Here is a 27,291-nt window from a genome sequence, read left to right as displayed (position 1 = left end):
TAACCAGCCTTGGTAGCTAAGCTTAAGGCAGTTTCCTGTCCTTTCATTAAAAAAAAAAAAGAAGTCTGAGTTGTTCAGTAGAAACTTTCTCTAGGTTACCCTGAGGATGTTTTCTTGCTAATTTTCTTCCCAGGGTGTTTTCTGGGGGTGGGGGGAGGTGATAGAGGGCTCAGGGTGGCTTTATCAAGTCAGAGTCGGTACCAGCCTATCCGTGTGTAAGTCTTTTGTGGACGGACATTGGCAATGGACTCTGAACAAGTCAGGGAAACAAAGAAAACTGTGACCGTTGGTCATTCAGAGAGATGATGGGGCAGGACCTCGGGCTGTGGACCCCTGTGTCATGAGCTAGCGGCCCCCCCGGGTGAGTGCTCAGGGGGCTCACTCTGCCATTTCTGGTGACTTGGCTCCACCACACTTCAGGAATATCTGTTAAGCCCAGTTTGAGTTGAGTGTCTCCCCAATGTGTCAGTCAGCTGATGCCAACCAGGCCTGGGTCCCTCATTACAGGATAAGAGATGAGAGCGTTGTGATCCCAGCACCCTTCTGAGCTCACCAGTGCATCGTGTATCTGTTCAATTCCAAAACAGAATACTGTTTGGAAAATTCTGTCTTCTGACATATCCTGAAGGCTGATTTGAGTAGTATGCTGGGTTGTGATTAGGGGATGAACCCCTCGGAAAGCAATCTGCCCAGGTCTGGTTTTTTTATACATGATTTTTGACAGAGCCACAGCTGTTCATCCTAGATTGCCAAGTCCTATTAGCTGCATCAGGTCAGCTGTTTGTTCACTGAAATGTACGCAATTCAGAGTTTGTGGAGTCTGGATCCAACCTCGAGGTGATAGGTGTGCCTGGAGGACAGTATAGACTGTAGCCCAGAGCAGCCTGGTTTCCTGAACTCGCCTCATCGGGTTGGGAGGAGAAAGCACCTGCCGTGAGTACTGGAAGTCCCTAGAAGTCACGGGTCCTTAGGGGCCCACGTCTGGCTTTATGTCTGCACTGGGACTTAGGAGTCTGCGTTCTGTCCTCCTCAACTTGAGTCTGTTGCAGACAGTCCAAGGACCACTCCTGGAGAAGCCCCGAGCTGCAGTGTGATCGTTGGAGACACGAAGCTGGGACCTGGCTGCCTTCAGACGGTGAAGGTGATGGAGCTGCTCCTTTTTAGAAAAACAGCTGACAGGCTCGTAACCTACAGGAAACTGACTAGAACCCCCAAAGAATACTGGAACCCAAAGAATACTGCACTCTTCCTAAATCTGGGTCCCTCCAGAAGGACCCTTCCACGTCCAGACACCAGGCTCAGGAAGAGTCCAGAACCCTGTTGTCTAGCATCCGAGGGGCTCGGCTCTGCTTGCCTTACCTGGCTTATCTTCATAATCAGTTATGAAATTTTGTTTAAAATTCAGGAAATTTTGTGTTTTCAGAAACCGCTCAGTACACAAAATTTTGAGCCAATGTAATAAGTAAAATTCTTGAAGTTCAGCTGTGCTAGAAAGTTCCCCACCAAGTCTGTCCTTTCTGCTTCCCTCTCTACGTTGATTTGTCCACTCACTGAAACAATATTGGCTGAATCCCAGCGAGGTGCCAGATATGTATCTAACCTGGAACTTGTGGCGTGCCCCTCACCTCATGCCTGCCTGGGGTCTGCCGCTGGTCCTGCTGCCTGTCTGTCCCCTCTGTGTCTCCTCCGCTCGAATGGGCCATGAGAGCTTCCCCACCCATGCATTGATCCTGGCCGGCCGAATGCCCAAGGGCGGGTCCAAGGCCTTGCATCACCTCCCCTTTGCCTCAGGCTCCCCACACCCTCCCGGTCACTGTCCCCGGGAACCCCCTTTGCTTAGCCTGGTAAACCCCGATGACATTTTCACCCCAAAAACAAATACGTTCTGCCTCCTGTAGCCTTTCCTTACTCTCCCCTGCAGGTTTTTTTTCTTCCTTATCTTATCTTCCTCAGTCACCAAGACCGAGTGATCACAAGGTCTTCTGTAAATGAAGACAGTGTTTATGCTGCTTTCTCTTGCTGGACCCAGGATTCTGGGGGAAATAGCGCAGGACTTAAGTCACAAGGCCTCACTCTGGTGCCTGGCATGAAGCCAGCCTTGGTTTTGTCCAACTGTATGAAGGTCTTCCCAGACACAGCCCAGGATGGTGGCTGCTTTGCTGGGCAAATTCCAAGTTCTCTGTCACGTTTCCCTTGAAGGAGTCACACCCTGCAGGATGGTTCTTGGGCTGTGAGGGACCTCCCCGCACGAGGCTCTCACGGCCCTCCTTTTCCATCATAACGGAGAGTCGTCTGGACGACTCAGCGTGCAGGCAGTCTGCCGGGGCCCCTGGGTTTTGGTCTGTGGACTTGCACACGGGGCCTCGTGGTCCTGGTGTGGGGGTGTGGAGGAGCCCCCTGCCCTTTGGGGCCCTGGCCCCATGCTCTGGACAGGACGCTGGGGGCGTGCATGTAGCGGGGATGCTTAGGTGTCCTGTCTTGTTGGATTTGGGGTTTCAGGAGGCCAGAGGGGCTCACAGATCGTCTGCTCTGTGGGGCCCTGGATCTGAGGGGCTCTCCTCATTGAGGGCAAGACCTTTCCTCGTGCTGCTGTTTCCTGCTCTGAGTTCATAAAGTGAGAATTAAAGGCAGCTACTGTAAAATAAGAAGAAGCCACTGGCAGTCTGCTCTGATGGGGAAAGGGACAAAACAGAGAGGTGTCAAGTGAGGTGCTACCTTGAGTCTCAGTGGGACCCTGTCCCGAGCGTCTGCTGGCCCCGGGTCGTGTCCTGACTGAGTTTAGCTCCTGGAGGACGACATGTCCCCTGGGTGCTTGGGCCCCTGCCCTCCCAGGCCTGGAAGATGCTGCAGCAGACACCTGTCGTCTCCCACCTTCGGAGCAGTGATGTTCCCACCAGCTGGGGTCCCCTCCAGGTCCACGTATGGACCTCTTGGAGGACTCAGGAATCCTTGGACGGCTGTGGGGACTGGAGTGCAGCCCTTGGATCTCAGGAGAGCCACGGGGGGGAGGGGGGGGAGGAGGCAGACAGCACGCTCTGGCTCAGCCTTCACTTAGGAGTCTGCCCTGGGAGACCCAAATCCCCTTGGAGATGTGTGTTTGAGAACGTTCTTGAGAGATGTCAAGTGCAGAATGCAAGCTTGCTTGCCTGGAGCATAGGTAGAAGCCGAACTGGGCGAGGTCACGGTATGTTGGTGTTCGTTTCCTGAAGTTTCTAGAAGGTTCTGTTCCCTCTTAGCACATTCCTCATGTCTCTGAGCAGAGGTTGCAATGTTGAGGGTAAGTTCTCTGATAAAAGCTGTTCTTCTCTGTCCCTCGCTATCTCCCAGGATGTACACTTCCTAACCCGAGGGGTGTCCAGCAGCCGGCGGGTGGTCAACCCTGCAGGTGGGCAGGAGAGCCAGTGTGGCTCTGGACTCTGTAATCACTTCTTATTTGTGGGGTCAAGTAGCATTATGTGAAAATAATACTCCCGTTGTGGAAAGCAAAAAATCTGGAGATTTTGTCAAGGCGTTTATCATCAGTGACAGACAACGGTTCTGTCACTTAGAGATGCTGTCGAGGACATAGGCCCCAGAATCAGACTTGAGTTTGGTTATCGGCTTGACGACGAAGTGCAGCAACCTTGGATATTGCTGAGCCTCCTTGCCTCGTGTGATACCAAAGTTCTGGGTGGTTGAAGATTATATGAGATAACGTCCAGGTTAACACAGTACCTGACATGTGATAGACATGTAACAACTGCAGTTGTGTTTGTTAGTGGTAGTAACTAGTTGTTGTTGTTCAGTTGATAAGTCATATCCAACTCTTTGCGATCCCTTGGACTGCAGCACTCCAGGCTTCCTTGTCCTTCACTATCTCCCAGAGCTTGCTCAGATTCATGTGCATCTAGTCGGTGATGCCATCCAACGATCTCATCCTCCGTCACACCCTTTTTCTGCCCTCTCTTTTGCAGCGTCAGGGTGTTTTCCAATGAGTTGGCTCTTTGAAGCTTCAGCTTCAACTAGTAGTACCAGCTTACTAATATCGTACCCAGCATTATGAAGGCAAGCATTATTGGGCTTCCCTGGTGGCTCAGATGGCAAAGAATCTGCCGGCGATGCTAGAGACCGAGGTTCAATCCCTGGGTGGGGAAGATCCCCGGGAGAAGGGAACAGCTACCCACTCCAGTATTCTGGCCTGGAGAATTCTATGGGCTGTATAGTCCATGGGGTCACAAAGAGTCGAAAACGACTGAGTGACTTTCACTTCATTTCACTTAAAACTTAAAATACAGATTTTGATTATATATGAGTGGTTTACAGTGTATCCATTTTTGTATTGATAACAATTTAGAAACTGTAATATTTTAACAGCTACTTGTATCTCTGAGGTTACTCTTCTTAATTAATGTGATTTTTTTGATTGAACATGTCACTTCTAAATAGTTTGGGGCCAGTTTTTATCAGAGGGAATTTGTATTTGAACCACCTACTGATGCCTTCGTGTTTGTAAGTCTTTACTGCATATGATGGTTGACTTTAGTTTCTCTGATGCTCAGGAAAAGCTGCTAAGCAAATCTTTAAACTTTTGGTAGATGATTGAATTTTGAAAATTCCCAGCTATTATTCCAGATGCTAGTGTATGTTTACTTTAAAATGTTTGATAAGCAGAGTCTGATAGTGAGGTAACGTCCCGCTATTTGGTCTGGTGAGTTTTATGTGTGAAGGGCCATTTGGCTTCTGTTAATGTCTCAGTTGGTTACTGTCTGCTGATTTCTAACCATTTTTGGTTAGTGATCTGCCAGTGCCTCCTTCCCTGTCTTGGGAGCCCACCGACATGTAAGCCAGCCGTGGGCAGTGTGCTGCTGCCTGGCCCAAATGCACTGCGCACTGCGTGGACGGAACATCAGTCAGGCCTGTCCGTGCCTGCCCTAGTGTCTAGTTTTGGATCTTCCATATAAAGAAAGTAAATTCTTCAGTTTGTTACAAAAATGCAAGTAAACCCAGTCATTTCGCTTCTTTTAAGGACTAAGAATGCTTAGCTCAGAAGAGATGAGACCTGATTGCGGTTGTGCAGTGAACTCCCTGGTGTGTGGAGGGGTCCATTAGAGGAGGGAGGGGTGTGTGCAGTGTGGCTTCTGTGGACACAGCAGCCGGGGCCATCTGTCTGTGATGGGCCTCCTGGGGAAAGGGGTGTGAGTCTCTGTCCACTGGAGGCATCCAGGATTGGAAAGCCGATAGCATGTGATGCTGTAGAAAATACTTGAGTCATTTGCAGCTAAGGCTGCTGTAACACAAGACCACAGACTGGGTAGTTTAAACAACAGGGATTTATTTCTCCTGGTTTTGAAGGCTGGCAAGTCCAAGATCAAGGTGCTGGCCAACTCTGTTCCTAATGAGGGGTTCTTGCTGGCTTGCCAGCGTTTTCTGCAGCCTGAGTGGGTGGGGCCCCTCATCCCCCGTGTGGTGGGCCCAGGCCTCCCTTTACTCTGTTCTCCAGCTTCACGATATGGATGGGGTGGTTTTATATCTGCTGAGAGAAACCCAGCCATTTGACAGCCTGCATTTTTCTGCATTTAGCGACTGGCGTTTACACAATAGACTTTCTTGTATGGCAGCCCATCCTTTACCCATGGTAATTAAAACCATCCTGAATAGACATAGTTGCGTTTAATTATGGGCTCTGTCCTCTAGTTGATGTAAGCTTATTAAACATTTAGTTTATAATGTGGTCGTTTACGTCTGAATGTAGATGCTCAAGTTATTTTTCAGTTTCTTTAAGAAGGCTGTATGATTTGTTATGAATTCTTTTTAGATTTGTAACACAGCTCATTTTAAAATTGCTACTGTCAGGCATAATACAAAGATTGATAATGTGGGTGCTGTTGGTTTAACATATGTGCCATGACAGGCCAAGAGGGTGTTGTGAACATATATCACCTACAGAATATGAAAATTCTGATGAACTGTTCTAGGTTGCTGAAAATTACTAAAAGAGAGTGAAAAGATGAACTGCTTCAGACTAAACTTTATTTCACTTCTGTTTTTGGAGACATTCTTAACATACAAAGATTGTGCACCATGACCCCCAAAACAAGGAACAAAAATGTATTTATTCCCTTTTCCTCTAAATCAGTTGTAGTGCTCTTTTATATCAAAAAATTTAATTTTCCGCATCATTAGCCACTAGGGAAATGCAAATTGAAACCAGTATCACGACACACCTGTCATCAGGGCTGTCATAAAAAGTAGTGACAATGCCAAGTGCCGGCAGGGACTCAGAGACACTGCGTCTCTCAGACACGGCTGGAGGGAGTGGATAACAGGCCAGCAGCTCTGGTGGCTACATCTGTGAAAACTAAGCAGACAAACCCCATTGAAACCAGCGCTCAAACCTGGGCATTTTCCTCAGTCAGCTGAGAGCTGGTTTTCCCACAGAAACCCATAGAGGAATGTTTAAGCAGTTTTCTTTGTGATAACCAAAAATCTGAAATAGCTCAGCTGTTCCTCAACTAGTGAATGAGTATCCACTCCATGAAATACTCAGCATCAGTAGAGAGGAACAAGCTGTTGGTGCGTGCACCAACCAGGATGAGACTCCATAGAAATGTGAGTGGGAAAAGGCAGTCCCAAAATGTTAGGTACTGTGTGATTCTGTTTCTGTACCCTCCTTAAAAATGGCAAAAATCTCACCAGTGAAGAGCGGATCGGTGGTTGTCAGGGATTAAGGAGGGAGAGCAGATAGAGGGAAAGCAGGTGTGTGTGACCATAAAAGGCCCACAAGACAGACTTCTGTGATAACGGGATGTTCTCAGTCTGAACTGAGTTGGTGTCAACGCCCGATGATGATAACTGCACTGGAACTTTGCCAGATGTTACCACTGGGGGAGGCTGGCAAAGAATACATGGGATCTCTTCATATTATTTCTTAGAACTGCATGTGTGTGAATCCACAATTACCACAACATAAAAAGGTCAGTGTTTAAAAAATATGTGATGTTGATACATTCTGATGAAACACTATTTCTGCTCCACATCTGTTTCTTGCTTTCTTATTCCCTTTTAGTGATGATTTGTTTGTCCATTCCCTTATTCATTCAAGAAATCATTATCCAGCACTTGATACATGCTTCATTTGGCCTTACTATTGAGCTCAAGTCAGTTATCCTAGAACTGAAATCATACCAACTTGTCACTGTTTTATTAGTGTTCACCTCATAAAGGACGCCCACCACTGCATTCTATTCTCAGTAGTAAGTTCCCCGGCTGGTTTTCCATCCCCACAGCCAGCTCCAAAAGCCAGGTGCATTTTGTGGCCTTGCTGGCACTGGCTTCAAAATACTGAAGGCATTTTCCAGGTGATGCTATTGTGGCTCGGCTCCATGATGTGGAGCTAGGCCTTGATAGCTGTGCACGAGAGCAGGAAGGAGTGTTTGAGTGGGGTCCAGTCGTCGGCTCTCCTGTGAAGCGCGGTGGGCATCTGCGGCAGGGGCGCTGGGGGGCCCTGGGCTTGTGCAGGTGGGGCGTGTGTTCTTCCAGTTCAGCTTTGGACTTTCCTACAGCTAGAATGTGCTCTCTGGGACTTCTCTGAGCCTGTAACTTTGGTCTCAAGATCAAAGCGTTTGATCCAGGTTTAGGCAGCCGTGCTGATGGTGAACCCCGTGCAGAAGAGCCCGTCAGGTCTCTGCTTCGGTGAAAGTTGAGGCGGGGAGGGTCTCTTGTCAGGGTTGTGTTCCCCTCCTCAGGAAGGTCTTTTCCTTGGTTGTGCTTCGACACTCCGCTAGGAGAGCCAGTGTCTCATGGATGAACTGTGGTTGTGTGGGTCACTGGAAATGAAATCTGACAACCTTAGCACTAAAGAGGGGCTAACGGCAGAGCTGGGGACACGAGCCCCCATCCTGTGGTCAGGTGAAGCGGCTGCCCTGCGCCCCAGCCAGGCACCCTCGCCTTTTTGACCCTTCCTGGAGGACACTCTGCAGTCTGCTGGTCCTGATTTAAATAGTGAATTGTCGTTAAGGAACAGGATTAAACCCCTTTTCTGTGCTTTGAACTTTGTGGAACGTGAACGTGTGTTCTATGAAGCTGTGCGGAAGCTCTGAAGGGTTTATTATAAATTGGTTCAGCCCAGCCTTGCTCAGCAGTTGTTTAAGCTAGTGTGTCTCTGAACCTTAGTCTTAACTCTGTAGAAAACTGATCTCTCACTCACGCACTTCTCGACAGGAGCTTCCTCTTGAGGGTGATCTTAGCTCACTGTTCTGCGTGGCTTCTTCCTCAATGGATGCATTTCACGCAGGACCCAGCCGTCTCGGGCAGGAGGGCTGAGTGGTGTCGGGGTTCTTTGGTGGTTCCTGCAGGTTCTGTACTTTGGGGGGAAGCACCTTGTGGTAGCAGGCTTGATCCGAGATGCTGAAAGAGGAAAGGGGACTTCTGCATGCCCAGCTGGGCCGCCTCTCAGTTCCACAGCGGACGGTCTGGGGCTGCCCATGCATGGACGTGTGTAGCCACCTCTTCAGCATGCCGCAGAGGGGCGAGCATCACAGGGTTGATAATAGTCTGGGGGACATGTGGGCCGTGTAGTCACTGCAGTTTTTTCTCTGCCATTGTCATTAGATCCACAAACTCAGTGTTAACATCTCATCCAATTTGTTCTGTCTCTTTTAGTCTCAAACCATGAATTATGTGGGGCAGCTGGCGGGACAGGTGATCGTCACAGTGAAGGAGCTCTACAAGGGCATCAACCAGGCCACGCTGTCTGGCTGCATCGACGTGGTGGTTGTGCGGCAGCAGGATGGCTCCTACCAGTGCTCCCCCTTCCACGTGCGCTTCGGGAAGCTGGGGGTCCTGAGGTCCAAGGAGAAGGTGGTGAGTGCAGCTCGCGTGTGGTCTGTCCCCTGGGAGGCGGGCTGCAGTAGGGTCAGCCCTTCCCGTGAGCTCCCGGGACCTCTGCCTGCTGCTGTTTTGAGAACCTGTCTGCGGTTGAAGACAGCAGTGTGGGAAGTCCACCCTTCATACTGTGTTTGAGTTTGCTTCTAAATCCACAAAGCCCTCCTACAGGAAGCCTTGGGGGAAAAAGAAGTGAAAATCATTTTAATAATCCTGTGTGTTGCAACTTAGAAAATCCAAACCCAAACTAGAGTTATAAATGGGGAAATTAGGTGTATTTAGAAAAATGCCTTTACCTTATACAGCATTTGAAAATATTTAGTGCGATGCCTACAGACCAACGGGATAGAATAGGTTGGTGTGCTCAGGAATATATTTGTTTAAATGAAATTAATTAACGCCGAAGTTCTACATTTCTTTTTGCAAAGCTGTAAAATCTTGTAAATACCAGGACTTTTTCACAAATCTGACTGAAGTGAAAATCCACAGGCTTTTATTATTTTAGGGATGATTTCTTTCAAAAAGAAGGTGTTGGTTTTCCTTTTTCTTTTTTTTTTTTTTTAACATCCTTTTCCCTTCAGGTTAGGGAGCACTTGGGAGGTCTGTTAGTGTATCTGATTGATGTCAGTCACGTTAGAAAAAGCTGAGCTAAGAGTAAGCTTCGCAGGCACATAGTAGTGGTTTTCTTTCTACTCCTGTCCCACGTCGTCGCCCTAAACAGCATAAGGAGATTCTGTCAGGATTTTCAACCCCAGTGAAAGATCTACAGAAGTACATGTCAGAGGACCAGTGTCTTAAGTTGCAGACATCTTTTTTTTTTTTTTCCCCAGATTTTGGCTAATCACACAGGTGACCTTACTGTTTAAAATAGAAATTTCCCTGTCTTAATTGAACTTATATTATTTGGAGAGACTGGAGGGCCAGGGTGGCGGGGCCTGTGTGGTCCGGCCTCTGTTCAGAGTCCCCACCTAGAAACCACAAGAAGCGGCGATGTCCTGAGGGACTAGGAAACTTTGCACTGCAGGCGTGTTTTAGCCACAGTCGAGCGTCCCTGGGATTTTTTCTTACTTTCTGGTAATGGTAGTCTTGTGTGCTTTCAGACTGTATCAGCTTTGGGAGAATTAGCAACCGTTCCTGCACTCGAATTTCCCGGTAATTGTGCAAGGATCTGTTTGTAAAATGACTCATCAGGCTTCCCGCCCTCCACTTCCCCTCTATGATCTGGGTTTTTGGTCAGACGATTGGACAAGTCATCTGGCCTCCGAACTGGAACCTGCAGGCTGATGTGTGTACACCTGTGTGCATCTGTGAGTGCGACCGGGCAGACAGTGGCTCTCTTCCTGCATGCTGTGTGCCTCTCAGATAGTAATCCAGTTTCTTTATGCAGCTGCACACATCATTCTGCTATGTAAATAGCTCGTCAAGCTTGTAGTAGAGTCTATCCGTGAGGCCCAGGGAAAGAGAAAAGTTCTTTCCTATTCCTTCCCTTGGTAGCCCAGAGACCCCAAAGGATATATTTGGGAGGAAATTTGGCTGTTTGACCAGAGGATAGCATTCCTGTGACGGTAAAACCAAAACCATGTCTGCCTTGAGACACCGGCAGTTTGGAGAAACTCTGTCCTTTTAGGTCATTTGGATTAGGGAAAGCTGTCTATTGATTTTATTTTATTATTTTAGGTTATTTATTTATTTGGCTGTGCTGGGTCTTAGTTATGACATGTGATCCCTGACCAGGGATCCAACCCGTGGCCCCTATATTGGAAGTGGGGAGTCTTAGCCACTGAACCACCAGGGAAGTTGACTTTAAATTAAAAACCCAATTTTCAATTATGGGGACACCTATGAAGTGAACTTGAGATCGTAACCACCTTAAAACCTCTGGTTTTTAAGGGTAGAGGCAGTATAATAATTTTTCCACTGCCATTGCCATGTTCTTGCTTGATAGAACACAGTACTCCCTGTATTTTTCATAATTCAGGAGTTTACTTTCAGAAGATAAAGATGTACTTGATATTTTTAAATATTAATTTTGTTGATTTAACACAAAACTGATGATTTAATTGCTTATCAAAGGTAAATAACCCCGTGTATTAGGACAGTTTCCATCGTGGATGATGAAAGTCCACCTCACACTAGCTTAGGTAAAAAAGGCCTGTGTAACTGAAGTCCAGGAGGATTTGAAATACTCAGGACTTGACTTAGCGCCGCTGAAGGTGTCACCAGAGTCATCTCCCCTCGCCTTTCAGCCCTGCTCCCTTTGTGTCTGTCTGTCTGTCTAATGCACAGCGGCTGCCACACAAGCAGGCTGACTTCTGTCGACTCGGCAGCCGCAGTGGGAAAACAGCCTCTCCTTTCTGCAGAAGTACCAGAGTTGGTCTCCCTGTCAGACTTGGTCACATCCATCTCGGGGCCCAGTCACCACAGCGGCGGGTGAAATGTATTGATCGGCCTGGCTGGGGCAGCAGCGCCCCCTCTTCTCTCTGTAGCCACTGGATATAGGTGGTCTGAAATAGAGGAAACTGGATCTCCAAAGGGAACAGATATATGCCCACCCAGAGAGTGGCCAAAACATGTGCCTGCTGCCGCCAGCGTCTCCCAAGATTAGTTCTGTTTCAACACCTGTCATATGTGTTGAGCAAAAGGCACAGTGTAGGAAATATGGCCGTATGGAAATGAGTGTTTTAGAAACTGGTTTACTAGAAGAAACTTCTTCCTTGGGCTTCCCTGGTGGCTCAGCTGGTAAAGAATCCGCCTGCAGTGCCAGAGACATGGGTTTGATCCCTGGGTTGGGAAGATCCCCTGGAGAAGGCAACGGCTACCCACCCCAGTATTCTGGCCTGGAGAATTCTTGGGGTCGCAAAGAGTCAGACACAACTAAGCGACTTTGACTTTACTTTTAAAAGTAATGTTGGCCATCAAAATGAGGGTTCTCCCAGTGGACACAGAAGTGGAAGGAGAGGGTGGGACGAATGGAGAGAGGAGCATGGAAACATATACACTACCATATGTAAAACAGATAGCCAGCGGGAGTTTGATGTGTGATGCAGGAAGCTCAGACTGGTGCCCTGTGACAACCTACAACGGTGGGATGGGGTGGGAGGGAGGTTGAAGAGGGAGAAGACGTATGCATGCTTGCGGCTGGTTCATGCCGATGTATGGCAGAAACCAACACAATATTGTAAAGCAATTATCCTCCAAATAGAAGTAAACAAATTTTTTTAAAAATTAAAAACATAAAAAAACAAAAATGAGGGTCCTCTTTAATAAAATAGTCACCTTGGGAAGCATTTATTCCAACTTGGTGCCATCTCTCAAAATATTTTTAGTGTTTTTCCTTTGAGACCTAAAGGACTCATGGCATATTCCTTGAAGTATTCTCAGTATTGGCACAATCTTGATGCTAGATTTAATTTTTGGAAAGAACCAAGCTCCATTTAGAGACAAGTCAAGAGACCAAAGTACGTCGTCATACTGAGAAATGTTACATTTGGGGATTCCTGGTGGTCCGGTGGTTGGGACTCGAGGCTTTCGCTTCCAGGGGTCGGGGTCCAATCTCTGGTGGAGGATCTAGGATCCTGCATGCTGAGTAGCACCCCACCCCCTCAAAAAGAGTCACATTTGATCCCTAAAAATAAGAACTATAAATGTAAACCAAAAGGTTAGCTGTTTCAGAATGGTTTTAAAACAAACTTTGAATCTGCATCCTGGAGAAGCATTCTTCCATTTCCCCAGGTATGTCAGATAAATGGGTAACCTCCAAAAATAAGTGTTTTGAAGAGTGGTATTAGTTTAAATCTGTTTTTTTTTTTAATCTAAGATAGAATAACTTGCAATATTTAATTTGTCCTATTCAGTTTAACTTTCAAATTTTATATAGCAGTCAGTCAACAAACGGGTTATTTAAATTATATGTCTGACTCTAGTTGAATAAATTATCCTGAGAAACTTGAAATTTGGCATTATGGAGCAAATTTTTTTCTTTTCTTCAGTTCTCACATAACTTTTTTGATTGGAGACAGTCTTCCTATGACTCGGGAAGAAGCTGCCATTATTTCCACTGCTTCAGAAACCTTGAAAAGTGATGTTGCTCAGTCATGTCCGACTCTTTGCGACCCCATGGACTGTAGCCCACCAGGCTCCTCTGTCCATGGGATTCTCCAGGCAAGAATACTGGAGTGGGTTGCCATTTCCTTCTCCAGAGAATCTTATGACCCAGGGATCGAACCCAGGTCCCCCGCATTACAGGCAGGCGCTTTAACCTCTGAGCCACCAGGGAAGCCCTCAGAAGCCTTACATGACTCTAGATGCATATGTGACTTCAACTAGTTTATTATGAAAGAAAACTTGAAACACTTGTCTGAAAGTATGTTTTTTTCTTGGCTTGGGAACTTGTTGCAACATTTTGTTTTAGAACAGTTAGACTTCTCCTCATATGCCGCTTTTTTAGTAAACGTTCTCAGTAACAGCGCTGAGAAGGGCCAGCTGGGAGGCGAGTGAGGGTTCATGCTTGTCCTGTGGAAACTGTTTCATGCTCCTCTTTGTTTTAACAAGGAAAAGAAAAAAGAGTTTTGTGTAAAATAATCATTAACATTTCTGAAATAGGGAATTTTTTACATAAGGTTTTTCACTTATTTTGGATTCATTTCTTAGTTGCCAATTTTTGTGATTTCCTTTTATAGTGTTATCCTTTTCTTACAGTTTTATTTTATAATTAACACACCAACCGCCTGTATTCAAAGGCCATACTTGATAAGTTTAAACACACATGTGCACCCATAAAAGTCGCTCAGTTGTGTCCGACTCTTTGTGACCCCATGGACTGTAGCCCACCAGGCTTCTCTGTCCATGGGATTCTCCAGGCAAGAATACTGAGTGGAAAGCCGTTCCCATCTCCAGGGGATCTTCCCGACTCAGGAGTTGAACCTAGGCCTCCCACATTGCAGGTGGATTCTTTACTCTCTGAGCCACCAGGGAAGCCGTCGCCGTGACACGGGGCCTTTCACCGCCCTGTGCTCTTAGTCTCCTCCACTCTGTGACGGTTCCTCAGCCTTCGTTTCATGGTTTTGACATATTTTTTAGTTTATTTTAGATGTACAGACAAGTTGCAAGTGCAGTTTTTAAAGTTTCCATATACCCTTCACCCAGCCTCTTCCCTTCGTGTTCACTTTCCACATGACTGTAGTACGATGATCAGAACCAGGAAGTCATCATCAGTATAAACTATCAGCTAAAGACCTTATTGGAAAAGACCTTCATGCTGAGACAGATGGGAGGCAAAAGGAGAAGGGGGAGACAGAGGATAAGATGGTTAGATACTGTAACCAACTCGGTGGACGTGAATCTGAGCAAACTCCAGGATATGGTGAAGGACAGGGAAGCCTGTCGTGCTGCAGTTTGCAGGATCGCAGAGGCACACACAAGTAAGCAGCTGAACAACAAACAACAACGGAGACCTTACTAGCACGTCACCAGTGTTTCTGCTCCTGTCTCTTCTCCTTGCTGTTGCCCTGGGCTCTCTGACAGTCCTGTCTTTCCATGTGACCTTGGCTTCTTCCAGTGCAGAACAGCTACAGCATAGCTTCTCTCTCTGTTTGAGTTCTCTGATGCTTTCTTCTTCGGGTGAGAATGACACCACATGAGACGCACCCTCCTTGCTGCTGGTGTTAATTCTGCTTGCTGTTGAGTGGTGGCTGTGAGATTATTTGTGGGAAGAAGTCTTGAGACTGTGCGCATATCCTGTCTCTCATTTCATTCTCACCAGGAATTTTAGGGGACACAGTAGACTTTGCTGTGTGTGATTGCTGTGGTGTTTCCCAAGTGGTGACTTTGTTTCCATTCTTCCTGCTCCACTCATTTATTGAAATTGTACTTTGTCAAACAGGTATTCTCTTATTTACTTAGCTATTCAATTATTAGATTGGTGTGGACTCATGGATGTTAATTTTACCCTATGGGTCGTAATCATTATTATCATTATTTCTGTAGTTGCTAAGATTGTCCCAGATTCAGCCATTGTTAGCTCTTTCGAGCTGAGTGCTTTTGAAACGCTCCCATCATTTTTTGAGCACTTCCTTGTTACTTTCCGGCACTGAAAGATATTCTAGGAGAATCTACTCTCCCTGCCTCAACCCTGGAATTATTATTATTTCTCCAAGGGAGCTTTTGAACTGTGGTGTTGGAGAAGACTCTTAAGAGTCCCTTGGACTACAAGGAGATCAAACCAGTCTATCCTAAAGGAAATCAGTCCTGAATATTCATTGGAAGGACTGATGCTGAAGCTGAAACTCCAATATTTTGGCCACCTGATGCAAAGAACCGACTTATAAGAAAAGACTCCAATGCTGGGAAAGATTGAAGGCGGGAGGAGAAGGGGATGACAGAGGATGAGATGGTTGGATGGCATCACTGACTCAATGGACATGAGTTTGAGTAAATTCCGGGAGTTGGTGATGGACAGGGAAGCCTGGCATACTGCAGTCCATCGGGTCTCAAAGAGTCAGACACTGAGCGACTGAACTGAAGGGAGCTTTGGTTTCTTTGATTGGAGAACAGTGTCTGGAAACAAAGATCTGGTCACTGGGTACACTCACTGGTCTGAGGTGCAATTGCCTATAGCTCCCCAGCCGGCGGAGCTGAAAGATTCACCTGTGTAAGTACCTATATCTGTACCTGCCTGTAAGAACTGGGGGTTTGCAGCATCCCCCCTGTTCCAACCTGGCGCCTCAGAGCTCATCTCATTGCAGCGTCTTTGACAGTGAGCACCATGTTTTTCATTATCCACAATAAGCAACATGTTTGTTCAGTCCTAGAATACACATAAAGGGGTTTCAGGATTGTGAGCCCACATCTCTATGACTAAAAAGAAATCAATAACTGCAGTACAGTATCTGTTCATGGTGGGGTTTTTTTTGCCTTTAAACCTAGAATTCTATAGTCTGCATACTGTTCTCCACAGTTATTTAGGTTCGTTTTCTTCTTCCCTTAAACACAGTTATGTTATTCATACATGGGATTTTTATAACAAGCATTGACAGCATACATCAACTAGTATTGTTTAATATGATGTTGCTTATCCCATCATTTGGTTACTCCTGGGAAGATGGAGCTGGAAGGTGAGCCAGGCTCAGCTGTGGTCAGAAGGGATCACTGGTCCTCAGTGGAAACAGGCAGTGGCCCGTGCAGCTGTTCGCACCACGAGGGCCGTGCAGAGCTAAGGACACTGGGGTCATAGATTGTTCCAGCCTACATCTATATGATGCCTTTGTGTGTTTGTCTGTATGTTCCCGAACAGTCTAAAGCCAGGGTTCACAAGTTATTGGTAAGAGTTTTGAAAGTCAGTATTTATTATTGTAAAATATTTGTAAGTATTTATTCAGAATCTGCAGATAAATAACTGCATTATTTTTAAATAATATGGCAGTATTTCATTTATATAAACACTCCTCACTTTGCATAGTAATACAGACAGTGAAAATGGGCAAGCTGAAACCCTGCAAAAGGAAATTTAGTCAGTGAGGGAAGTTAGGGTTCTTTCATGACCTCATAAGCTTTGGTCAAAACTTGCCACAACTCTTACTGTGTTATAAATGTACAGGCAAATGAAAAATAATCAAATAGTACTTAGTGCACTGCAGTTCAAAACATGAGAAATAACGAGAATTAAGTGTCTTATTTCTCCACAAAACTCTCAACAGGAGTGGTTTGAACAGCTCTTGCCTTCTTGACGTAACACTTGCACTGTGGAATAAGTGTCTTCTCATTGTCTTAGCAGCTTGCCCTACTCCTTTCTGAATCTGCCTCAGCTTCCAACTTTTGATCCTTTGGAATTGCCATGTCCTGAGGCATCTCGGGGAGTTGCTTTTGCCTGAGGGTTTTGCCTGTGTCCCTTACTCTTCATCTGCATCCTTTGTCTCAGCCCCTTCCCTCGGTTCTGGGATAAACTTGCCTCCAGATTCCTCTGGCTGCACGTTCTGAGTCTCTTGTTTGCATGCCTGGCTGTTTCTTCTGTAACTGCTGGTGTCCATTTTGGCTTCTCTGTCAGCACTGGGACTGTTTGTTTCTTTAACTGAACTTTGGTCCTGGCCAGTGTCCTCTTTCCGGTGTGCATTTTATAAGGTGTCCGCTGGGTTTGTCACTGGGAGACCAGGAGGCAGCACAGCCACACACTTTGCCACCTGTGGCTGAACTGAGGGACAGATGTGCTGGGACTGGTTACTGACAGGCTCTGAAGAGGCGACGTGATGAGCCCGTGGTCATGACGGGCCTCTGCTATTTCTGTCCAGTTGCCCCTTTGTATCCACAGGTTCTGCATCCAAGGTTTCAACCAATCATAGATCAAAAATACTTGGGAAAAATGTTTCCAGAAAGTTCCCAAAAGCAAAACTTCCATTTGCTATGCACTGGCAAGTGTTCACATAGCATTTATGTTGTGCTACGTATTAGAAGTAGTCTAGAGATGACGTAGAGTACGTGGGAAGGTGTGTGTGGGTTCTGTGCAAGGATGGCTCCCTTTCCTCTGAAAGCACCTTGGGCGTGTGTGGATTTCAGTATCCGAGGCAGGCCTCGAGCCCCTCCCTGTGTTTACCGCAAGATGACGGGGTGACTATGACGGAGGGGCTGGTGGTGAAGTATGTGCTTCCTGTAGTCACATGGTCAGCACAGTGTGGGAGCTGAGGTTCGTGCTGACCCAAGTCTCTCACGGGAGGCCTGGCAGTGCTGTGACCTCCAGTTCAGGTCAGTCACTCAGTCATATTCGGCTCTTTGCAACCCCATAGACTGCAGCATGCCAGGCTTCCTTGTCCATCACCAACTCCTGGAGCTTATGCAAACTCATGTCCATTGAGTTGGTGATGCCATCCAACCATCTCATCCTCTGTTGTCCCCTTCTCCTCCCGCCTTCAGTCTTTCCCAGCATCAGGGTGTTTTCTAATAAGTCAGTTCTTTGCATCAGGTGGTCAAAGTATTGGAGCTTCAGCATCAGTCCTTCCAATGAATATTCAGGACTGATTTCCTTTAGGATGGACTGGTTGGATCTCCTTGCTGTCCAAGGGACTCTTAAGAGTCTTCTCCAACACCGCAGTTCAAATGCATCAATTCTTTGGTGCTCAGCTTTCTTTATAGTCCAACTCTCACATCCATGCATGACTACTGGAAAAACCGTATCCTGGACTGGACGGACCTTTGTTAGCAAAGTAATGTCTCTGCCTTTTACTATGTTGTCTAGGTTGGTGATAGCTTTCCTTCCAAAAAAAAATCGGTGATCTCCAGAGGGACTCAAGTGTGTGCTGACAGTTATACTTCCCCCATTTTATGACATTTGGAAAAATAAACTTTAAATTTGTTATGAAAATAGGTGATCAAGCCTTTTCTCTCCGTCTGTGGTGTCGTAGGGGTAGGACGTGGGGAGGGAGTGAGGTGGGGCAGGGAGTGGAGGATCTCTCTGGGAGCCTCAGGATTAAGCTCGGCCTGAGAGCCTGGAGTCTGGGCTTTGTTGAGCTGGGAGGATGGACGCTCATCGCTCAGCCTCACTGTGTCTACTCCTAGATTGACATAGAGATCAATGGCGACGCTGTGGATCTCCACATGAAGTTGGGCGACAACGGGGAAGCTTTCTTTGTCGAGGAAACAGAAGAGGAGTATGTAAGTCCTGGGGGGCGGGCCACGTTCACCTCATACTCGTGGCTGGTCACTGCTGGCTAGGTGAGCTTTCACTTTGGGTTGAAGAACTGGGCTGTCATAAGGGAGCTGGAGCAGGAGGAACTCCCCCCGCCTCCAGCCCTGAGGTCCAGGCTGCCCATGTGCGAAGGCCCTGGCGCGGCCCCCACTGTGAGCGTCTGGGGACTTTCTCAAGTGGTGCCTGCACAGTTCACACCTTGGCCTGAACACGCTCAGCTCCTCGTGAGTCATCACAGATGCACAGCAGTCTGCCTCTGCGTGTGGACACACGACCTTTAAACTTGGAAACACGTTTGAGGTTTCCACTGGGGACATTACATCCTGATCCTTGATAGTGAGGTGCTTTAGTTTATTATGTTCTGGGGAGATTTAATTAATTGGCCTCTGCCCTTTATGTGTGATTGTTGCATGTTTGGCCTCTTTCAGCGAGAGCGCAACTGACCCCCTTCCCTTGGTATCCACTGATGTGAATGTTCCTGATTGATTTAAAGTGGATCTTTTAACAACTTCTTAGGGGGCATCATTAAATCTTTCATTGTGGAGAATAAAATCTCAGAGCAAAAACAATAGCTTCAAGTTATTAAGGATACACGCTACTTTTTTTTGGCTGTGAAGATGAACTGCTAGCTTGATGCCATAAATTCCCAAAGGAATGAGATTGTTCATCATTGTTCACTCGGGGCTGGAAGCCGGCAGCGTCAGTACTGGTATGAAAGGCAGCAGGAACCAGTGATTATGAAGGGGAACCTACCAGACCAGTGTTTCTCCTAGTATCTTAATTACTTGTTTTCATGTTGTCTTATTTGCATTTACTTGCCCTGGAGAAAAATTTTCCATATCAGAGACACAGACGAAAGGCAGAAAGAAGCAGTGAGTTATCACAAGAATGAACATCTCTGATGTAACCTGTCACGCTGACAAGGCTCCCTGTAAATCTGGCAGTGAAAGGACTGGGTGCTGAAAGTCTGCTGCCTGCTTCACACGTCACTTCTCATGATTCCATTTAAAACTGCTCAGCAGAGTGTCAGCTTTCCAGCCTTTTTTTCCTATTCTGCATAAGACCCAATTGGTCAGATTTTCTTTAGCATAATGTGCTTTTCTTTAAAAATTACAAATTGCAGTTCATCCAACAACACTAGAATCATTACTCTCCACACAGACCGTGAAGAGAAGCCCCACTTTTCCAGCGGCTCACGGTTTAAAGAGGGATAAACATTACCAGAATCCCTCTGGCTTCCACTTACTGACCTTTTGTTTCTCCCACTGTTGTTATCAACATCCCTGCTGAGTCAGAAGTTCTAGATCGAGCTTCGTCCTTTCCATCACTGCATGATAGTCCGTGGCATGGACGTTCGTTTCTCGAATCTTTCTCGTGCTGATGCACATTCAGCTCACCCGCCCCCACCCCCAAGCAGTGAATCTGCTCTGGCTGAGCTTCCACGTGCCCTGTGCTGACCCGGCATGTCCTTCCTCCACTGTGTTCAGCCACATGGACCCACACGCGCTAAGGCTCAGCTGTGCAGGGAGTGGAAACATAGGCAGGTGGTGGTCAGTGTGACTTTCTCACCTTTGGGAACTAGGTCGGTGTTCTTTGTACCACCATGAGGTTTGGCTCAGCCAGAGTCACTGCTGTTTTGATTCACCATAGGGTTTGTCAGACTCTTCTTTCTCATGTTCTCTTTAAGGAGAAGCTCCCTGCTTACCTGGCCACCTCACCAATCCCTACTGAAGATCAGTTCTTTACAGACATTGACAGCCATTTGGTGAAACCAGGTGGAAATGAAAGACCTCCTCAGAGTTCGGATGTTGCCCACATCCTGGAAGCAGAGACAGTCTTCACCCCCAGTTCTGTGAAAAAGAAAAAACGAAGAAGGAAGAAATGTAAACAGGACATTAAGAAGGAGGAGCAGGCCGTGTCACCCCCTGCCGAGGACACCATGGGTGTGGACCTGAGCTCCGACGATGACAAGGGGGCCCAGTCGGCAAGGTAGGTGGGAGGGACAGAAGGAAAGATGTCCATGTGTGAGTCTGCCCTGAAAACCATGCACCTGGACACAGCTGGCTCTGGGAAGGAGGAGGGTTTTCATGCGGGTGTTGCTGTGTACCGTCTCCAGGGCAGATGTGCAATGGAGACGCTTACAACACCCAGCAGAGACCACAGTGTAGGACTACAACCACGCCGTCAGAAAGGCATCTCTGCTCTCCATCCACCAGGGCAGACAGGCTTGCAGGGTCCGTGTGGGAGCTGAGTGCAGGGGCTAGAGGCCCTGCTTCCCTCCTGACCATCTCTAGCCTCAGAGGACGCCCGTGTCAGTCTGCAGGGATGAGGGTCTCCTTCCCCCCTCCCCTCCCCCTCATTCTGCTGCACGAAACGGACACTGACCAGCCCCCTTCTGCCCTGTCAAGAGAGGTCTTTTATGGGGTGTGTCCTGATTCCAGAAGCAAACTTGATCATTAGTCACACTGAGATGGACTGACTGACCCTCAGCTGAGGGCAAGGGTCAGCTGGTGTCAGCGGTGAACTTCGGCCCTGGTCATTGGCAGCCCCTTATCTCTTACATACGTGCTGCCAGCTGAATAGACGAAAGCTCATTTAGTCCCTCTGATTTATCCATGTAGATGATTCAGGCCACTGACTTTGACTTTCTGTTGGTTTTTATCCCTGTGCTTTAGAAACTGGGGTGTATTTACATACAGTAATACTCATGGATCTAAGTGTACAGTTCATTGAATCAATAGTTGTAAACATCTTGGAACCTCTCTTGGCTTTTGAATGAGAAAAGTAATTGTTTTATACCGTAAAGCTGAACTTGGAGCCGTGATGTTGGGGGTCCTCTGTGAAGCCTGAAGTGCTCCAGGCATACTATCGGCAAACTTCAGCTGGACCTCCCCCGCCACCCTGACCAGATTAGGCCATCTGTCCATCCGCAGATCCTCTGCTGTTGAGGGTTGATGTAGATGTTTGTGCTGCGTTTCAGCATTGAGTCAGCGCTCCTCTTCCTCACGCTCTTGTCAGTACCCTCCCTTACATCCCCGCACCACAGGCTTAGTTAGCCCCTCACGGTCAGCCTCCTGGCTCCCTGTCCTTGGGTACGTGTGCATTTTGAACATGCTCGGCAGGTTTTCGTGAATCATAGGACTAAAGGGAACCTCAGCATCAGCAGCTTTTTCCATCACTCTGATGGATGTGAGCTAATGAGTCCTATTTTTGTCCAGATCTGCCCAGAGAAGACATGTCCTGCCTTCCAGGGCTTGTAAATTCTTAATGGTGCCTGGTCTCTTTCTCTCTCTCAATATTTTATTAGATCTAGTCTGCTTTGCTGTTTCTTGGTTTACTGTGTGTGTGTGTGTGTGTGTGTGTGTGGTTTAGTCGTGTCCTACTCTTCACACCCCATGTGTCTGTGTGATAGTCGCTTAGTTGTCTTCGTTGTGTCCTACTCTTTGCGACCCTGTGTGTGTGTGTGTGTGTGTGTGTGTGTGTGAGTCACTTAGTCGTATCCTATTCTTTGCGACCCCACGGACTGTAACCCACCAGGCTCCTCTGTCCATGGAGTTCTCTAAGCCAGGATACTGAAGGGGGTAGCCATTCCCTTTTCCAGGGGATCTTCCTGACTCAGGGGTTGAACCCAGGTCTCCAACATTGCAGGCAGATTCTTTACTGTCTGAGCCACCTGGGAAACCCCATCTTTTATACTGTGGTGAAATATATTCCAAAGATACGTTTTAAGAAAACAATTTCCATGGCATTTATGTTGTTCTTTTCAAACCTCTTTCAAATATGTGACTAGTAATAGGCCAGGCTGTACTACCCTTTCAAATTTGGCAGATAAGGACTTTTCATAGCAAATGATTTCCCTTTCTGCTTTTACCATTGCAATCTCCTCTTTTAACAAATGCAGTACTTTTAACTGGATATCAGCCTTTTACATGTATTTGTATGTTTCCTCTTAAATGAGGTGGTTTGCCAGAGCTCAGTCTTTCTGAGACAAAAGAGATGAGGGTTAGGAAAACCTGAATTAGGAAATGCAGTTACGTATCAGAGTTGGTGGTAAAGCAGAGCATATTGAATTAAGATGTAAAGAAGAGAAGAGATAATACAAATTAATAAAATGATTTCTATCTGTATTTTTCATCTAGCAAATTAAGTGATAGATATTCTCATGTCTGTCCTGGTAGGACATTAAAGTTTCTATAAGGAGCTCTTGAGTTTGTATCATATTTAGTGTTTGAACTTTTCGGAGTTTTTCTATATTTGCAGTGCTCTCAACATGATACACCACACAGATCTCACAGTGACTCTTGTCAAGCACATAGGACAAGGGACAAATTTCTAACTAAAGATGAAAAACTAATACCCTCAGTGCTTCTGAGGGGTGTTTTCAAGGTTATGTGGCAAGTTAGTTCTGTTAACTCTGCAAATCAGGAAAACCAAAGGGTAAATTAATTCAAACCTTATTAGCAGTAGCTCAGTCTTCTACAGTTCCAAGGTCTGAGAATGAATTTTAAAAGCATCTGTCATACTTTTGTGCCATCTTCCTCACGTCCCTAGAATCCTGCAGATTCTAACTTAGAGAAAGTTCTCAGACTGAAAATAAGTTCCGGGTTTTTAAGAGTTTTTTTTCCTGTATTTTTGAATTTTTAAGCCGTAGCTTTGTCTTCAGCTGTCTGCTTGCTTCCATTTTCTGTAACATGCAGGACAGTGTAGTGGAAAGAACACAGGCTTGCTTGCTTTGAATCCAACTACTTACTAGCTTTTTTACTTTGGGCAAGTTACTGAACTCCTCTAGGTCCTTGATTAAGTAATACCTAAGGTAGGATTTTACTGCTTCAGATTTGTAAGGATTGGATGCAATATACAATAAAGCCTTAGTTTGCTTCTTGTAGCCTCTGAGTCAAGCAACCCTACCAGATGTAAAAGAGTTTTTAATCACATCTTTTCTGTCCCTCCTGTTATCCCACCGTTGAATGGTGATTGCAGTCGTGTCCAGTAGGTGGCAGCAGTGAACCCCTTTCTCCTTCGTGGAAGGTCGTGTCAGTGGCTCAGTCACGTCTGCCTCTTTGAATGCCACGGACTGTAGACTGCCAGGCTCCTCAGTGCATGGATTTCCCTTTTAAGAGACTTAGTTATTAATTGTTCATTTGACTTTCTTCTTTTGTATCATTTAGACAGTGTGTCATAATTGGGGGATATTATAAACCTGGTGTGAGTGACATTGTTCTGTCTCTGTGATTTTTTTTTTTTCCTTTCACAGAAGATCTTCAAATGCTTCCTTAAAGGAAGAAGAACATAAGGAGCCCCTGCTCTTCCATTCCGGAGACCACTACCCCTTGTCTGATGGAGACTGGTCCCCTTTAGACAAGTAAGTGTTCTGGAGATGGTTTCATTTCTTACAGGAAAGATAAGCTGAGTAGCTTTTCTGTTACTCTACATGTTGATGCGTCCATGTTTTTCATGCAGAAGAGGAATTAAGATGTGCTTTCCACATAAGTATGGACCTTCCCCCTCAGTAATTACCTTGTTCCTAAACTTGATCTGACTTATTCTCAGGGCTGGCCAGTATGGACCTGTTCAATCAGCATAGACTCTGACCCTCTACAATTCTTGTTGGTGTGAACTGCTTACTATGTAACTGGGTAATACCTTGAAGAAACATGCAGTCACACTTGTGTTCAAATCCAGTTTCTCTCTGTATTATGTTAACTTTCCCATCTTTCCATGCATTTCCTCTCCTATGAAATTACCTTTCTCATTGATTTCTCGTGAGAATCAAGTGGGATAATTATATTATTGAGGACCCGGCAAGTCCACAATAAATGCTAGTTGGCATTGTTTTTATTACTATTAAAGAACTCAAGTGGAAAAAGTAGCCGTTTTGTATCTGCAGGTGAAATTGACATGTTCAGACTTCTATTTCTCTGTATTTCTTTTCCTCTGTTCAGCTCAGCAAGACCGAAATTCCCAACTTTAATATCATCACATTTCTTTGTCCCGTGTTTGCAGCCCCTACCCCCCAGTGGCCTGTCCTAAAAGTGACTCAGAGCTGGAAGTGAAGCCCGCCGGGAGCCTGCTCAGATCCGAGTCCCACATGGAGTGGACCTGGGGCGGGTTCCCGGAGTCCACCAAGGTAGAGGGTTCCCTGCTGCAGGTGGAGGGCGGTTTTTGCACCAGTGACGGGAGTGAAAGGGGGATGGCGCCCTCATGCGGTCACATGAGTGAAGCCACGTTAACACCATCTATAACGTTCATGCTGTTCACAACAGAAGGAATCCAGTAGTGTAGTAAATAATGTTGACGGTTAATTTAACATTTTAATCAGAAAAAATTTTAAAGTACCTAAAGGAAAGTAAAACTTCCACTGAAAGTTTAAATAGGCAATCAATTATGAAAGCTTTTTTGTCAGCTCTTAGTGAAAGAAGAAAAAATTGGAACGATGCTTTTCTTGAGAGGAAAAAAAAAATGTTCAGACCGTGTAGTGTTTTGAAAATACACATTTTGCTTTTTACGTTTTTGTGACAGGGCCTTGAGGTATAGTGCAGGCAGGCCTCAATTCCCTGGAGTGATCAAGTGTTCTCCCTCTGTCATCTGAAATGTTCACGTGTCCCGTCTTCTCCAGTGCTTAGATCTTTATAGTAGAACAATTATAATGCATTTGTAAGTGTCATAACAGTGAACAAAATGCAATTAATAGTTTTTTCCCACTATTTAATTATGCACTGTTTTACACATACAAAATTATGTGCTTAGTGGTTGTGTGCTAGTTATAAATAAAATTAACACATGCACCAGTATCCAGGTTAGGAAACAGTTAACAGACACCCTCAACAGCAGTTTAACGTTGAAACAATGTGCATTTCAGGTCAGCAAACGGGAGCGGTCTGAGTATCACCCCAGGACAGCGATGATCACGCCATCAGAAAACACCCACTTTCGGGTGATCCCCAGCGAGGACAGCCTCCTGAGTGAGGTCGAGAAGGACGCTTCCATGGGGGAGACGGTCTGCACCATCGTGAAGCCCAAGCCGCGAGCCCCAGGGAAGCAGCATGGCGGAGCAGCCTCGGCAGCCAGCCCTCGGGAGCCCCCCACGGGGTTGGATGCCCCCCGCCTGCCTCCCTCACCCCCCTTCGTGGAGGCGCCCTCGGAAGCTCGACCAGCTGCTAAGATCGACTCACCCTCCAAGAAGAGAGGTAATCGGGACTTTGATTTGACCTCAGCAGCTCTGGTTCTAGGTATTAAATTATTTCAGGGTTTCAGGTGATACACGGGGCCCTCTCCTCCCAACTGGGACCTGCCACATCAGGGTGGGGTGGGGCTGTGGTTAGTGTGGCTTCCCCATGGTGCCAACTCTGACCTCCTCTCTCTCCCGGCCATGGCTGCTGAGAAGCATTCTCTGAAAAAATTATGGAGGTATTAAAGTCAAATAAGGAGTAAAATTAATCCCTTTAAGTGTTAGTTTCTCAGTCACTTCCGACTCTTTGTGGCCCCATGGACTGTGGCCCACCAGGCTACTCTGTCCTTGGGATTCTTCAGGCAAGAATATTGGAGTGGGTTGCCATTCCCTTTTTCAGGACATTCCCCTGACCCAGTGTTTGAACCCAGGCCTCCTGCATTGCAGGCAGATTCTTTACCATCTGAGCCACCAAGGAAGCCAGGCTTCAGAAGTATGTGAACCAAGAACTTCCAGATGTACAAGCTGGATTTTAGAAAAGGCAGAGGACCCAGAGATCAAATTGCCAACATCCATGCAAGGGAATTCCAGAAAAAAATCTACTTCTGCTTTATTGGCCATGCTAAAGCCTTTGACTGTGTAGATCACAACAAATTAGAAAGTTCTTAAAGGGATGGGAATACCAGACCACCTCATCTGCCTCCTGAGAAACCTGTGTGGAGATCAAGAAGCAACAGAATCTAACATGGAACAACTGACTGGTTCAAAATTTGGAAGAGTACAACAAGGCTGTATATTGTCACCCTGCTTATTTAACTTCTGTGAAGAGTACATCATGCAAAATGCCGGTCTGGATGAAGCACAAGCTGGAATCAAGATTGTTGGGAGAAATATCAACAATCTCAGGTATGCAGATGATACCGCTCTAATGGCAAAAAGCGAAGAGGAACTAAAGAGCCTCTTGATGAGGGTAAAAGAGGAGAGTGAAAAAAATGGCTTAAAATTCAACCTTCAGAAAACTAAGATCATGGCATCTGGTCCCATCACTTCATGGCAAATAGATGGGGAAAAAGTGGAAGCAGTAGTATTTTATTTTCTTAGGCTCCAGAATCACTGTGGATGGTGACTGCAGCCACAAAATTAAAAGATGCTACTCCTTGGAAGAAAAACTATGACAAACCTAGACAGCATATTAAAAAGCAGAGAGATTACTTTGCTGACAAAGGGCCGTCTTGTCGAGGTTATAGTTTTTCCAGTAGTCATGTAGGGATGTGGGAGTTGTACCATAAAGAAAGCTCAGTGTCGAAAAATGGATGCTTTCGAACTGTGGTGCTGGAGAAGACTCTTGAGAGTCCCTTGGACTGCAAGGAGATCAAACCAGTCAATCCTAAAGGAAATTGACTCTGAATATTTATTGGAAGGATCGATGCTGAAGCTGTAGCTCGAATACTTTGACCACTTAATATGAAGAGCTAACTCATTGGAAAAGACCCTAATGTGCTGGGAATGATTGAGGGCAAAAGAAGAAGGGGGCATCAGAGAATGAAATGGTTAGGTAGCATCACCTATTGAATGGACGTGAGTTTGA

General features: G+C 46.3%; 1 protein-coding gene across 3 annotated transcripts in view; it reads left to right on the top strand.

The window, feature by feature from the left end:
- LPIN2 (lipin 2) overlaps positions 1 to 27,291 on the top strand; it is a 75,998-nt gene that overhangs the window by 33,041 nt on the left and 15,666 nt on the right. For all 3 annotated transcript variants that reach the window (XM_065932518.1, XM_065932519.1, XM_065932520.1), the window contains 6 exons: positions 8,641 to 8,841; positions 18,406 to 18,501; positions 20,223 to 20,524; positions 23,790 to 23,897; positions 24,539 to 24,662; positions 25,395 to 25,722. In XM_065932518.1, coding sequence (XP_065788590.1) covers positions 8,650 to 8,841; positions 18,406 to 18,501; positions 20,223 to 20,524; positions 23,790 to 23,897; positions 24,539 to 24,662; positions 25,395 to 25,722 — 1,150 coding nt within the window. In that variant the 5' untranslated portion in view covers positions 8,641 to 8,649. The remainder of the gene's footprint in view (positions 1 to 8,640; positions 8,842 to 18,405; positions 18,502 to 20,222; positions 20,525 to 23,789; positions 23,898 to 24,538; positions 24,663 to 25,394; positions 25,723 to 27,291) is intronic.

The sequence above is a fragment of the Muntiacus reevesi genome, chromosome 4 (assembly GCF_963930625.1).
Source record: "Muntiacus reevesi chromosome 4, mMunRee1.1, whole genome shotgun sequence".
Taxonomy (NCBI): Eukaryota; Metazoa; Chordata; class Mammalia; order Artiodactyla; family Cervidae; genus Muntiacus; species Muntiacus reevesi.
This window is presented reverse-complemented; position numbering and strand designations above follow the sequence as displayed.